Here is a 14,054-nt window from a genome sequence, read left to right on the forward strand (position 1 = left end):
GACGTTATGATATGTAAAATCAAACAGTGAATGTGGAATTTGCAGTATGATCAAATACATCGGATGAATAAACTTGATTTGATATTGATGATCCTGCGAGTTCTAATAAGTAACATAATTGAGTTTCATTTCGTGTGCAATGTGTAGCACGACGATAAAGTGTTATTGTTATCACCATGAGTTCTTACAGAAAGACTAAATCGCTCCGTTGGTGGCATACATTTCGGAGGTGATACCATGCACCGTCCTCATTCACTTTCTCATCTTCTCAGGGAAAGGACCAGGTCGCAACCAAGTTCCAACTTCCAACCAAGACCGCAATGGTCTAGATCGTAAAAAGGATAAAGTTCGTTGCTCAGGATTTATTTGGTGTAATAGCTGCCCGTAATAAATTTATTTAACTGGGACTAGTGTTATGAGTTGAGATATTTATATTTAACAGCAGGCTTTTATTTCCCCAATCTGAATGGTGCATGTTATCCTTATCAGTGATTAAATAAACACGAAACATATAGTACTGATCCTAGCATCTTATGCTTATTGAATACATTTTGAATTAAAACATCTCTTGCTTATTTTTCAGATCCTTTAAGGGTACGCGTATAATTCATTATTTATATAATCCAAGGTATATGGCAGTTCTTTGAATGAAAAGAAATTATAATAAGACTTACGATTGGCAGTAAGTTGTGTTGTACTGTAAGAAAAGGCAACCGACATCGGCTGACTTTCGTTGTTTACAATCGTCATCCAAGATTCCCAGCTGATCACTGAGGATTGAGGAACTGAACTACGTATGATCACCGTCAGTGCCTACAGTGTTCTAGTTAATACCAGTGTCTCCGTTGATATTGCGCGATGCTTAGACCTTTGTGACGTCGTTAGAATTAACGGGAAAAATGGAACCTGACAGTGATAAGTTCTGGTATGTGTACAGCTCGGACCTCGATGTTGATATTCAAATCAAGATTGGTACTTTAGATGGGAAACGAGAGAAACCCAATTATAAGTCCCTCCTCGAGGATCCGATGCTGAAGTACTCTGGCCTTTATCAACCGGGATGTTCTGATTTGTATGTGTCTTGCCAAGTCTACTCCGATGGCCGTGAATTAACACTGCCAGTGCGTACTTCCTACAAGTCTTTTTCAGCTCGATGGAACTGGAATGAATGGTTAACTCTACCTCTAAGATTTAGTGATCTGCCAAGGAACGCGGTGTTGGCTTTAACAATATATGATACTTACGGCCCCCGCCGAAATGAGCCAATTGGTGGCACCACAATATCGTTCTTTGGAAAGCATGGAGTATTTCGGCAGGGCCTACATGATCTACGTGTGTGGCCTGGCCAAGTGGCTCACCCAATTCACACTCCAGGCAAGGGACAAGATCACGGTAAAGATCAAATGCAGAGACTTGCAAAGCTTGCAAAAAAGCATCGGAATGGACACATCATGAAAGTTGATTGGTTAGATCGCCTAACATTTCGGGAAATTGAACTCATTAATGAACAAGAAAAAAGATCTTCAAATTCAATGTATTTAATGGTCGAGTTTCCAAGGGTTGAGCATGAGGGAGTTATATATTCAATTGTATGGTGGGAAAGTGGTGGGAATATGGTGTATGACCATCGCACAAGTGGGAATATTGTTAGAATGCCTGACCCAGAAATTCCATTAGAAAATCTCCAAGAAGCAAAGCACCACAAACTTGCAAGATCAAATCGTTCTGGTGTAACAGATCGAGACTTGAAGCCCAACTCAGCAATTAGAGATATCTTGAATACTATCATGTCTTATCCCCCAATAAAACAATTATCAAATGATGACCAAGACACAGTCTGGAAATATCGTTTTTACTTGAGCTCTCAGAAGAAAGCCCTAACAAAATTTTTAAAGTGTGTCAACTGGAAACTACCAGGAGAGACAAAGCAAGCAATTGAACTTCTTAGTCGTTGGGCTCCGCCTGATGCTGATGATGCTCTTGAACTTTTAGGACCTGGCTTTACCCACCCTGATGTTCGCCGTTATGCTGTCGAACGCCTCAGTCTTGCAGCTGACGAGGATCTCTTGCTGTATCTACTTCAGCTTGTTCAGGCTTTAAAATATGAGGCTCTAGAAGGAGTCAACATGAGCTTATGTGATGTTTCTCATTATTCATCTGCTAGTGACACTAGTGCAGATACTTGTGGTACCGGGGGTACATCATCAGAAGCCCCTGCACAAGAGATGATTGATTCTCCAGAACCTGCTGGAGGAGAATTGACACAGTCAATATCCTCTTCTTCATTGGAAGAGAGTGAGGCAGCAACTATTCAACGTTCACCAACATCATCATTTAACGCTGAGGTAGAGACCTCAGGTCAGTTTGTATCAGAGCCCATGTGTGAGTTACTGCCTGAATTAGCAGAAGAAACTGATACAAATCTTGATCTGGCATCTTTTCTGATACATCGTGCTACAAAGAATCCAACCTTAGCTAATTACTTGTATTGGTATTTACTGGTGGAATGTGAAGAACATGAACCTGGCCTTAAACATGATACAAAGGTGAGATTCTTTTTCTTTTATTTTTCTCATGGCATATAATAGGATAGGCAGAAATTTCTTATTGCCTGCATAAATTTTACCTTCACTAGTTGTCTGTATCATTTTTATCCTTACAAATGAAAAAAAAGTTGTAGCCTTCCCAAAAATAGTTGAGGTATTTTTGTATAAAATGAAAGACATGCAGCTTTGAAATTGCTAGTGCAGTTTGGGAGAATAAGTCACTATTTTGTTTCCAAATATTTTTTTCTACCATGATATCGGTTATACCTAAGCCTTTGCCATTATACGAATATTAGTCAGTGATTCTAGCTAATTGTGAAATTGACCACAGCATTTTCAGCTGTGGACACTCTTTCAGTCATGTCATGGAACTTTATCCGGAGTAGCCTATGTATGTGCTAGCAGTGTAGGCCTTATAAGATAATGACAATTTTTTTTTATACCATTTTCCCATCATAATTACATGTTTGCAGCATCTCAAGCACCACACTATAGGATATACTATAATGCTGACTGAAAGTAAAATATTTTATAAATATACAGTATTATACCTTTTCAATACATGGGAAATGAGACCAACAATTTTGTAAACACCTTTATACATTGATGCAACTATTACAGTACATCCATACTCCTTTCCTCTATGTAGCTCTAAACATGCAATAAATTAATGGTTAAGCAGTCCAAGATAACAGAACTACTGTTATCAGTAGCTGTAGAAGTTAATATTATAAAAGGTGCATAGAAGTTTAGTTCAAAGCTCATTAAATAAGTAATAACTGAGTGAATCATATTTTGGAAACTATTACAAGCACTGTCCAAAATGTATGGCAAAAGTTTTGGAGATTGAAAGGAACTTTTCTATTTTCAAAACATGTATACTATCCAAATTTTACTTTTATCATATTTTTTCTTGGCTATTTCTCTTTCAGCTATCTGAATAACTTTTGTAATAGGCTGCTTTCCCAATGGTAGCCCTTGGGCTTGTAGCATTCTGCTTTTTCAGTTAGGATTGGAACATGACTTGCAGTAATAATAATAATTTTCATGTATGACACTTACCTGGCAGGTATATATATAGCTATATTCTCTGTTCGCACTGGCAGAATTTTCAAAACTCGCGGCAACCGCTAGATCACTGGTAGTTCAGGTGATCGCCACCCCGCTCCCGTGGCGCTGGTGCTCGGAATCATTCCCATTTTCGTCAGATTTTTTTCTGCCACTGAACCGGCAACATCGTTGTTGGTTCCCTGCTAGAATTCGAAACTCGTTAGCTGACTTTCGCTGTACTTGGATGCTTTATTGGTATCGTATTGGAAAGTTTGGATTGGCAATCGCAATTGGAAGTTATTATAATGTCTGATTCTGGTATAGTATTTCGAGTGTGTATGAAAGAAGGGTGTAAGGTGAGACTGCCGAAAGCTTCGGTAGACCCTCACACAGTATGTAAGAAGTGTAGAGAGGTTTTGTGTACTTGGGATAATAGATGTAATGAGTGTGAAAGTTTAAATGAGAAAGAATGGAAGACTTTCACCAATATGTTGAGAGACTGAAAAGGATAGAGTAAGAAGGACGGTGTCTCGGAGTGAGAGGTCAGGTTCTTCTAGTAAGGCCTTGAATACTTCTGTTATTTCCCCCCCTTCTTCCCAAGTAGAAGTTGTTAATCCTTCTCCTCAGGTATCTCCTGCGCCCGCTGCTGTTTCTGAGGATACTAATATTGTGAAAGTGTTCGCCGCCCTTGCGTCCATGGGTGATCAGATTCAGCGTCTTACAGACAAAGTGGGTACGTTTGAAAGTGTCAGTGTAGTGGAGGGGGCGGCTGATCGTCTCACTCGTGCTCCTAGACCTAGGCCTCTGCCAAGCTCCCAGACCCAAGGGAGAAGGCCTGCATGTCCGACAGTCGAAGGGAGGCGAGTTTCCCTTACGATCAGTCGTCCCTTCAGGCAGTCCTGTTGCGTCCCAGGCTGCAGCAGTGCGCCATAGAAAAGGCGACACTGGGAAGTGTTTTTCCTCGACAGATAGTGCTGCGTCAGGCAGGTTTGGACGTTATGCGGAAGCTTCGCGTCCTCTGAAGAGGACGCATAGACCTACGTCTTCTCAAGATGAGCGTTACCCTCAAGAACGGTGGAGTAGTCCCGAGATTTTCTCTTCTAGTGATGAGGAAGAGGTGGTTCCGATTAAAAGGAGGAGATCCGTTAAGTCAAGACAAGACGCAAGACCTCATGAGTACGACGGTTCTCGGGATAGAAGCTCTCCTTCTGAAGACGGAGCAGTCTCTCCGATATCTTCTCCTTATCGTAGGACTCAAGATCGAGTTTCTCGTGTTGATGATACGTCTCGTCGTCGTTCTCCGCTTGCTCAGACTTCCCGCCAGGAAGCAGAGACTAGAAACTTCCTTGAAGAGATGCAAGGAAGGTTGGCTGATTTGGTTAAATCGTGGGGAACATCGGAACTTCCTCCTACGAGGCCTAAGACGCATCTCTCCCAGTCAAGTCTCTAAGAGGACGCATGATGGTTGGCCTACTTCTCGTCAGGCTTCGGAGTCTCGGGTAGGACGCAAGCAGGACGCAGGACGCAAGTTACGAGAACAGGAAGCAGGACGCAAGTTTCCGGAGCAGGACGCAGGACGCAAGCTTCCGGAACAGGACCAACCTCGGAGCTCAGAAGGACGCAGGACGCAGGCGGCAGGAGCCGTTTTTTCCCTTCCGCGAGGTTGGCAAAACAGATTTTCTGCAGCAAGACCTGGGTTTACAAGATGTGTCTTCGGCAGAAGAGGAATAGAAGACTTAGAATCTGAGGAAGGAATAGAAGGTGAAGCACCTTCTTCAGATTATAAGAAATTGACGAATTGCCTTCTTTCACTTTTTGGAGGGGATTTTCAACCTGCAGCTCCAACATCTCCCCTTTCTCAATTCTCCAAGAATAAAACTCCGAAGAAGTCCTCGTTTTTGAAGATGAAATTTTCGATTACGGCTAAGAAGGCGCTTCAAAGAATTGATACGTGGTTGAAGGAAAAGAGGGAAGCGGGCAAGACTGTGTTCTCTTTCCCTCCTGCCAAATTGGCATCGAAGTCCGGAATTTGGTATGCGACAGGGGAAAATCTCGGCCTGGGAGTGCCTGCCTCCTCCCAGGGATTTTTCCAACATGTTGACAGTTCCCGCAGACATGCCTTGAATTCGGCCAAGTGTGGTGGTCTCCATCAGAATTAGATCATCTCTTGAAAGGGATTTTCCGGACCTTCGAGGTTTTTAATTTTTTGGATTGGTCCTTGGGAGCTCTGGGACGAACAGTGGAAGATAATGAAGCAACGGCTTCTCAACTCCCAAGCAGTATTATGTCCTGCATGGACAAAGCCTTAAGGGATGGAGCGAATGAATTAGCATCTCTTTTCACCGCAGGAGTGTTAAAGAAAAGGTCACTCCTATGCTCTTTTGCTGCTAAGGGCGTTTCTAACGCCCAGAAATCCGAATTGCTTTTTTCCCCACTTTCTGAGCAATTGTTTCCTGCGGATATTATTAAGGATATTTCGCTTTCCCTAACTCAGAAGGCGACGCAGGATCTGTTTAACTTCCTCGGTAAGGAAATTTTTTACCCAACAAGGTAGTTAAGAAGAACCCTAAGGAATCAAGGCAAGCTAGTCAGCCCTTTCGAGGCAAGTCCTTTTCTCGTCCAGCATTCAGAGCAAGAAGAGCTCCGTCCAAGAGGGGTTCGAAACCCAGTACTAAACAATGAACAGCAAGTCCTTCAGACATCAGTAGGTGCCAGACTCCAGAAGTTTTGGGAGATTTTGGCAAGAAAGGGAGCAGAGCCTTGGGTAGTCAAGGTGGCAAAAGAAGGTTACAAGATCCCTTTTCTAAAGAGACCACCTCTTACGACATCGCCAGAGAGCTGGGAGCTCACTACAGCGACCCAGTGAAACAAGAAGCACTACAAGAACAAGTTCTTTCTATGCTCAAGAAAGGAGCAATAGAACCTGTTCTGGATCACTTATCTCCGGGATTTTTACAACCGGCTGTTTTTAGTAGCAAAATCCTCGGGGGGATGGAGACCAGTACTGGACGTAAGTCACACTCAATTTATTTGTGGAGAAAACAAAATTTACGATGGAGACGACCGATTCAGTACTGGCAGCGGTACGTCCAGGGGACTGGATGGTCACCCTGGACTTCAAGACGCATATTTTCATATCCCAATTCATGCAAGATCCAGGAAGTACCTGAGATTTGTGATCCAGAACAGGGTTTTCAGTTCAAAGCCCTCTGTTTTGGACTGTGCACAGCCCCACAAGTCTTTACAAGAGTGATGGCGAGAGCGTGGCGAAGTGGCTACACATTCTAGGAATAGTGTCTCTATACCTGGACGATTGGCTCATAAGAGCCCATCAAGAAAGCAATGTCTGGAGGACTTAGAAATGACGTTAACATTAACGAAAGAGTTAGGGTTGATGGTGAACTTAGAAAAGTCGAATATGAACCCCAGTCAGGAGCTAGTTTATTTGGGGATTCTGATCTCCTCAGTGACTTTTCGGGCTTTTCCGTCTCCAACAGACAAGATCTGTGCATCCGGAAAGTGCAAGCCTTTCTAGAGAAAGAACAATGTTCAGCACGAGAGTGGATGAGCTTACTGGGACACTCTCGTCCTGGAACGGTTCGTTTCTCTAGGAAGACTTCACATGAGACCCCTACAAATATTTTGAACCAAGTCTGGCCAAGAAAATCGCAACCAGATTCCTTCCTGTTTCGAATTCCTCGCAAGATCAAAGAGGAGTTAAAGTGGTGGCTAACTCCGGGGAAGTTAGCAAAGGGAGCGTCTCTCCAGCAAAGAACCCAGACCATGTATTGTTCTCAGACGCTCGACGCAGGCTGGGGGAGCGACTCTCGGACTTCAAGAAGTTTCAGGTCGTTGGAGCAAGGAGGAAACGGCTTGGCATATAAACAGGAAGGAACTGATGGCGATTTTCTTGGCCTTGAAGGAGTTCAACGCGGTGATTCGCAACAAGGTGGTACAAGTCAACGCGGACAATACCACAGCTCTGGCGTACATCCGCAAACAAGGAGGGACACATTCAATCTCTCTTTGCAAGTTGGCGGAGGAGATCCTTCTTTGGGCAGAGAAGGAAAACGTAACCCTTCTCACCAGATTCATTCAAGGGGAGAAGAATGTGAGAGCGGACCTGTTGAGCAGGGAAGGTCAACTTCTATCAACAGAATGGACACTTCATTTAGAAGTATGCCAGAGTCTGTGGAAATTATGGGGTCGCCCAGATGGTAGACTGTTTGCGACAGCAATGACGAAGAGATTGACGACGTATTGCTCTCCAGTCCCAGACCGTCAAGCAGTCGCAGTAGACGCCTTTCTTCTAGATTGGACGGGGCTAGACGTCTACGCCTTTCCCCGTTCAAGATATTAGGGAAGGTTTTGAAGAAGTTCAGGGAGAGTCAAGGGACAAGAATGACTCTCATAGCTCCATATTGGCCGGCCCGAGATTGGTTCACAGAGGTACTGGAATGGACGATAGATGTACCAAGGACACTTCCAGCAAGAGTAGATCTACTCAAACAGCCTCACTTCAACAGGTACCACAAGAACACCCTCGCTCTGGGTCTGACTGCGTTCAGACTATCGAAAGACTTGTCAGAGCGAGGGGGTTTTCTAGAGAGGCGGCCAGAGCGGTGGCCGGAGCTAGAAGAGCCTCTACTATTAAGTTGTACCAGGCGAAGTGGGGAATCTTTCGCAAGTGGTGCAAGAGTCGGAAGATTTCTTCATCCAGTACCTCTGTGACCCAAATTGCCGACTTCCTTTTATACTTAAAAGAAGGAAATAAAATTGTCAACTCAGACGATTAAAGGGTATCGGAGTATGTTGGCTTCTGTATTTAGACATAGAGGTCTAGATATTACAAATAATCTAGATCTGAGAGACCTCATAAGGTCCTTTGCAACAAGGAAGGAGCCCCAATACAGAGCTCCGTCCTGGAATCTCGATGTGGTCCTGAAATTTTTAGGAACTAGTAAGTTTGAACCGATGGATCAAGGTTCGTTGAGAGATATCACAAAAAAGACCATCTTTTTGGTGGCATTGGCCACAGCTAAAAGGGTGAGTGAGCTACAAGCAATTAGCAAACATATTGGTTGGAAACATGACAAAGCGGTTTGCTCTTTCAGGAGGGGTTTCTTGGCCAAGAACGAGAATCCAGCTCATCCATGGCCAAGGTCGTTTGAAAATTATGGGTCTTTCAGATCTAGTAGGACAGGAACAAGAGATAGTTCTTTGTCCAGTAAGGGCATTGCGCTATTATTTGGATAAAACCAGTAAGATTAGAGGAACTTCAGAATCACTGTGGTGCTCTGTGAAGGACCCTAGCAGAGCAATGACCAAAAATGCTATTGCCTTTTTCCTTAGGGAACTAATTAAAGAGTCTCATATGTTATGCCAAGAAGAAAATTTCGGCATCCTTAAGGTTAAGGCACACGAAGTGAGAGCAGTAGCTACTTCGTTGGCTTTTAAAAAGAATATGGCCCTCAAAGATTTAATTGAAACGACGTTTTGGAGGACTAATTCAGTGTTTGCAAGTCATTACCTTAGAAACGTCAAAACGACGTTTGACAATTGTCAAACGTTGGGTCCATATGTATCCTCAGGAGCAGTATTGGGCAAAGGAGTTTCCACCCCATAACTTACTAACATGCTAGGTATTTTAATGAAGTGGTGTTGTTTTTACGGTTGTCTGAGAGGGTGATTTCCTCTTCAGTCTGTGAAGTGTAGTGTGTTAGGTTAGTGTTGTGTGTGGTTCAGGTGGTCTAACTTATCCTAGCATGAATGCCCGTGGTAAGAGAGGGCTAGGGTTTCCTGTCAACAAATTGGTCCCGTCCAGTTGTCAGACCCTTGTATTTAGCTTCACCAACTAATAGGTCACGTCCTAGTTGGAAGCTACTAAGGCTTAGCAGGCTAAGAGGCAGGAATGCTGAAGTCAGCTACCTTAGCAGGTAAGGAATCTAAGAGTATTTTAAATTTTAAATTTTTAAAAACTCTTACAATGTTGCTGTCTTTGACCCACCTCCAAATGTGTCAATCAGCTATATATATACCTGCCAGGTAAGTGTCATACATGAAAATGATGTTATTATGATATAACAAAGTTTCATGTATACTTACCTGGCAGGTATATATAATAAATTAAATTTCCCACCCACCTCCCCTCAGGAGACAGGGTTCAGAGAGAAAAATCTGACGAAAATGGGAATGATTCCGAGCACCAGCGCCACGGGAGCGGGGTGGCGATCACCTGAACTACCAGTGATCTAGCGGTTGCCGCGAGTTTTGAAAATTCTGCCAGTGCGAACAGAGAATATAGCTATATATATACCTGCCAGGTAAGTATACATGAAACTTTGTTATATCATAATAACATCATACTATAATAAAAATAATAATACAGCAATTTGTTCTGTTAAAAGGAATGGCAACATTAGTCAAATTGATTTTATATTAAGTCTTCAGTTTGCATATAATTTTCTTTCATTGCTAGTGTTAGACAAAAGCTGACCAATATATTATGGCAGAGAGAATTGATACAGAAGCTCAAGGTTCATTAATTCTATTTATAGAGGGAAGAAAGAAAAGTAGATAGATGATTCCATATTTTCCAGTACAGTAGATGAAATCTGGAGGTTGTTTTCAAGCAGTAGAATTCTTCTCGGTGTTTTCTTGGATGTTGCGAGCTATCTTTAAGACATGTGGGTTGAATATGAAGGGAGGGAGTTCAAGTGGCAAGTGGTGCTATATATATAGAGGTCAAGTGCCATGGTCAGGAGTAGCACTGAATTTTTATTGGTAGTTAGATTAGTTTGCCGAAGCAAAATCTTCTCCCACACTATGTCACAACTTACCTGTCTCAGGTCACAACTTACCTGTCTCAGATTGCAACTGTTGGAGACAGTGGTAGTCTTGGTAGGGTTGTTGTCAGTAGTAGTTGGATGCTCCTGGTAGATGGGCTAGATTTTCTCAGGAATACTGACAGGTGGTGTTTTTTGTGCCATCATAGGTAGAAGTCTGCTGTTTAGTGTTAAGGCTGGGCTTCTCCTTTCTAACAAGTAGGACTTCCAGGAGGAGGAGATAACAATGGTCTGCTTCACTGTTGATAATTTTTATGTTAGAAGTTATATCACTGCTTTACATTCTGGTATTGTGTGCAGTTTTGTCACGGTTGTAAAGAAATCCTTTTGGAGAAGTCAATAGTAGTCATACCAATGTAGGTGCTGAGGCACTTTTTGACAGTGATGCAATATAAATGAACTCAAGGCTGGAGAGCTCTTGACCTTGCCCACAGCGGCTACCCAGAAGATTGCATTTCACCCTTCTTCAGATGTGGCAATATGGTACAGGTATACCAAGACCATAAATCCTTTATTTTTCAGGTCTGTGAAAATTTATATGCCTCTCTGTCAGGATAAGCTGGTGGGTTTGAGGACTCAGTGGCTACTAAAAAATAGGTTTTCTTTTGTCAAAACCTAATTTTTTATAGTGTACTTTAGCTGCTGCTTATCCTTAAAGGAGCATCTAAAAGAAATTGAAAGGTGACCAAATGGCTTTGCTCCTCTGAAATCAGTTGTAAAGATAACGGATCAAAGCAAATGAAACCCACAGCAGAGTCTTGGAAGTCATTAGTACAAATAAAAAGAAGTGAAGTGACTTTACATTTGAGCTTGAACACACCCTTTTAATATACAATTATTTAATTGCCACTCATCACCCAGTCCCCATCAGTATAGAAGTTAATACAGCATTAATAATAAAACATGTAAATGCCAAAATCTCAGTCTACAGATGATGTGCATTGGACAGTAATTCCTCATAGAAATTTTATCAGAATCCTCAGCATTTTCATTGTTTCCTATTAGTATCAGATTTGTACAAAGCAGAAGGAAATATACAAGGTAAAGAAGTTAATTTCTTCAAATATTTATTTTCTAGATATTATAATTCTTTAATTCCCAATGGAACAGTCAGGTAAAATACAGTAGAAACTTTACTGCTGTATATTTGAGTAGGCCAAATTAAGTAGGAAGACAGCTCTGTGAGACAAGATTAGGTAGTGGATAAAAAATGCAAGTAAAATAGCATTGAAGCGGAGAGCTGGAGGGACACTGCAAAAGAACTGTCAACTATTGTTTGATATACAGTACAAGGTACAGTAGTACCTCGAGATACGAAATTAATCCGTTCCGAGGCGCCTTTCGTATCTTGGACCACATTTTACATGTAAAATGGCTAATCCGTTCCAAGCCCTCCAAAAACACCCCAGTAAATTTCATAATAAAGCTAAATTGACCTATAAACAATGAAATACTACAACAATTTGGACCATTCAATACCTAAATTAAGAATAAAAATGCAAAACCTGTAAATAAAGTGTATATTAGTGTACAAGAAATATTATTACTGTAACGTAAAATGTGGAAGCTTACCTTTCGAGTGAGGCTATCTCCGAAAGGGGCGGCAGAGGAGGAGGAAGACAAACTGCAGATACGTACACTTAATTAACTTTACGAAACACACAAAAAAATGTCAGAAAAACAAACTAAACTTTACAAAACACATTAACAAAACTATAACACTTAACTTTACAAAAAACTTAAAATAAAATTTTTGTCTTTTTTTGATTTTTACATTTCTTTTTACTTTTTTATACTTTACATAATTTCAATTTCTTCACCACCAAATGGATGCCAGTCTGTTTACAGAATTTTTTGAACCACCCATGAGAAGCCTTGAACTCTGGGGTTGCCGTTGATGTCCCCTCTCCGCCGTTGTCTTCGGCTTGGGCAATCAAATTGCCGAAAATAGCGCTGGCCTTCTGGCAGATTGCCGTCTCAGTTATCGTATCGCCATCGATTTCTTTGTCCTCGATCCATACAAAAAGCAGCCTTTCCATTTCATTATGCACATGGCTCCTCTTGTTGGACAAAATAGTCACGCCCTTGGAAGGTGTAGCTGCTTTGATGGCTTCCTTCTGCTTAAGGATGGTGCCTATCGTCGACGGATTTCGGCCGTATTCCTTAGCGATCACACTCAACCGCAAGCCAGCTTCATACATTTTTATTATCTCCATCTTTGTCTCCATAGAAAGCATTCTCTTCTTTCTGTGAACTTCAGCAACTTTCTTGGGACCCATGACTATATGTACTGTACGTAATTAAGTTACGTATGTAGTACGTATACTAATTAGGTTCTCACAACAGGATAAAGTAGCACAACGAAATCACTAACGAAATCGTTGGACTGAACGAATGCCGCATGCGTACGATAAAGATTCTGGTACGAGGTGGCCAGGGTTGGGACGCCACCACGTACGTACGTATAAGATGCATGATGGGAGGGATGCTGTCCAATAGGAGAGAAGGATCTCATGGCTTGGCTAGCATCAGGAACCAATGGGAGAGCAGGAGGATGGTGGCGAGTCTACTAGAATTAAGATGGCGGCGCGCGGCGCGAGTTTCAAAATTGTTATCAGGCGAATCTCGGACTTCCAGAAACCTTTCGTATCTTGAAAACTTTTCGTATGTAGAGCAGTAAAATTTTTCGTGTCAGCTTTCGTATCTGGAGTTTTTCGTAAGTTGAACCTTTCGTATCTCGAGGTACCACTGTATACATTGTAGGTTGTACCTAAAACCCCCCTCCTTTACTTCAAGACATATTTATGGGCAGCTGTCTGTCTGTGCTGCTTAAATATTGCATAAGGAAAAGTAAAGGTCATTGTTAGTAATTATGCTTATGAAACTGCCTAAGATTTTTGTTCATATTGTATAACAACATGTATTTTTATTTTTCCCTTTTTCCAGTCTTGCCTATTCTTTAAATTTCATGAAAGCTAATTTTGGAAGGAAACATTTAGGTTCATGGATATATTGTAGGTAAATGGGCAATCAGGCATTTCTGCTATGCACCCCTGTACTATAACCATAGGTCACAGTTAATATAAAAGTCAACATAAGGATGTTTCACTTAAGATTATTTCACAATTTTTTTTAACCCTCAAAAGTAATAATTAAGTCCAAAGTAATATACGCAAGAGTATTCTGTGTATGGCTTAATTTACTCAGATTATTTGTAATGATTCAATTATTAATATTCAACAAAATAAAGATATTATTTTGACTTCTGTTAAATGAAAAAGTTAATGCAAAGTATTTTAAATCTTAAATATTGACTACTATGGAGTATGTTTTGATAACTTTCAAACACAATATTCAATGCATCTTGCTTTTTTTCAGGTTCGTGAAATGTATCTCTGGGTCTTGAGAAGGTTCAAGTTAGCTCTTCAACAAGGGTGCCGAGAAGCTAGAGCATCTCGCCAGTCATTAATGAGGCAGCATCACTTCATGGATCAGTTGGTTGCATTAGTCAAGGTAAGATATTTCTTTAAATTTTTTTTGTATGTTAGTGTTTAGTGTAGTATATTTCATCTGATTGTACACTCAGCAACAATGAAATAGTAACCTCTTCCAA

The 14,054-nt window shown here is 41.4% G+C and overlaps 1 protein-coding gene across 1 annotated transcript in view; it reads left to right on the forward strand.

The window, feature by feature from the left end:
- Positions 1–205: 205 nt before the first annotated feature.
- The window catches only part of LOC135216713 (phosphatidylinositol 3-kinase catalytic subunit type 3-like), a 58,561-nt gene continuing 44,712 nt past the window's right edge, over positions 206–14,054 (forward strand). The window contains exons 1-3 of the mRNA XM_064252171.1: positions 206–346; positions 584–2,546; positions 13,820–13,954. Of these exons, the coding sequence (XP_064108241.1) occupies positions 900–2,546; positions 13,820–13,954 (1,782 nt within the window). The 5' untranslated portion in view covers positions 206–346; positions 584–899. The remainder of the gene's footprint in view (positions 347–583; positions 2,547–13,819; positions 13,955–14,054) is intronic.

This window comes from Macrobrachium nipponense, chromosome 6 (assembly GCF_015104395.2).
Source record: "Macrobrachium nipponense isolate FS-2020 chromosome 6, ASM1510439v2, whole genome shotgun sequence".
Classification (NCBI taxonomy): Eukaryota; Metazoa; Arthropoda; class Malacostraca; order Decapoda; family Palaemonidae; genus Macrobrachium; species Macrobrachium nipponense.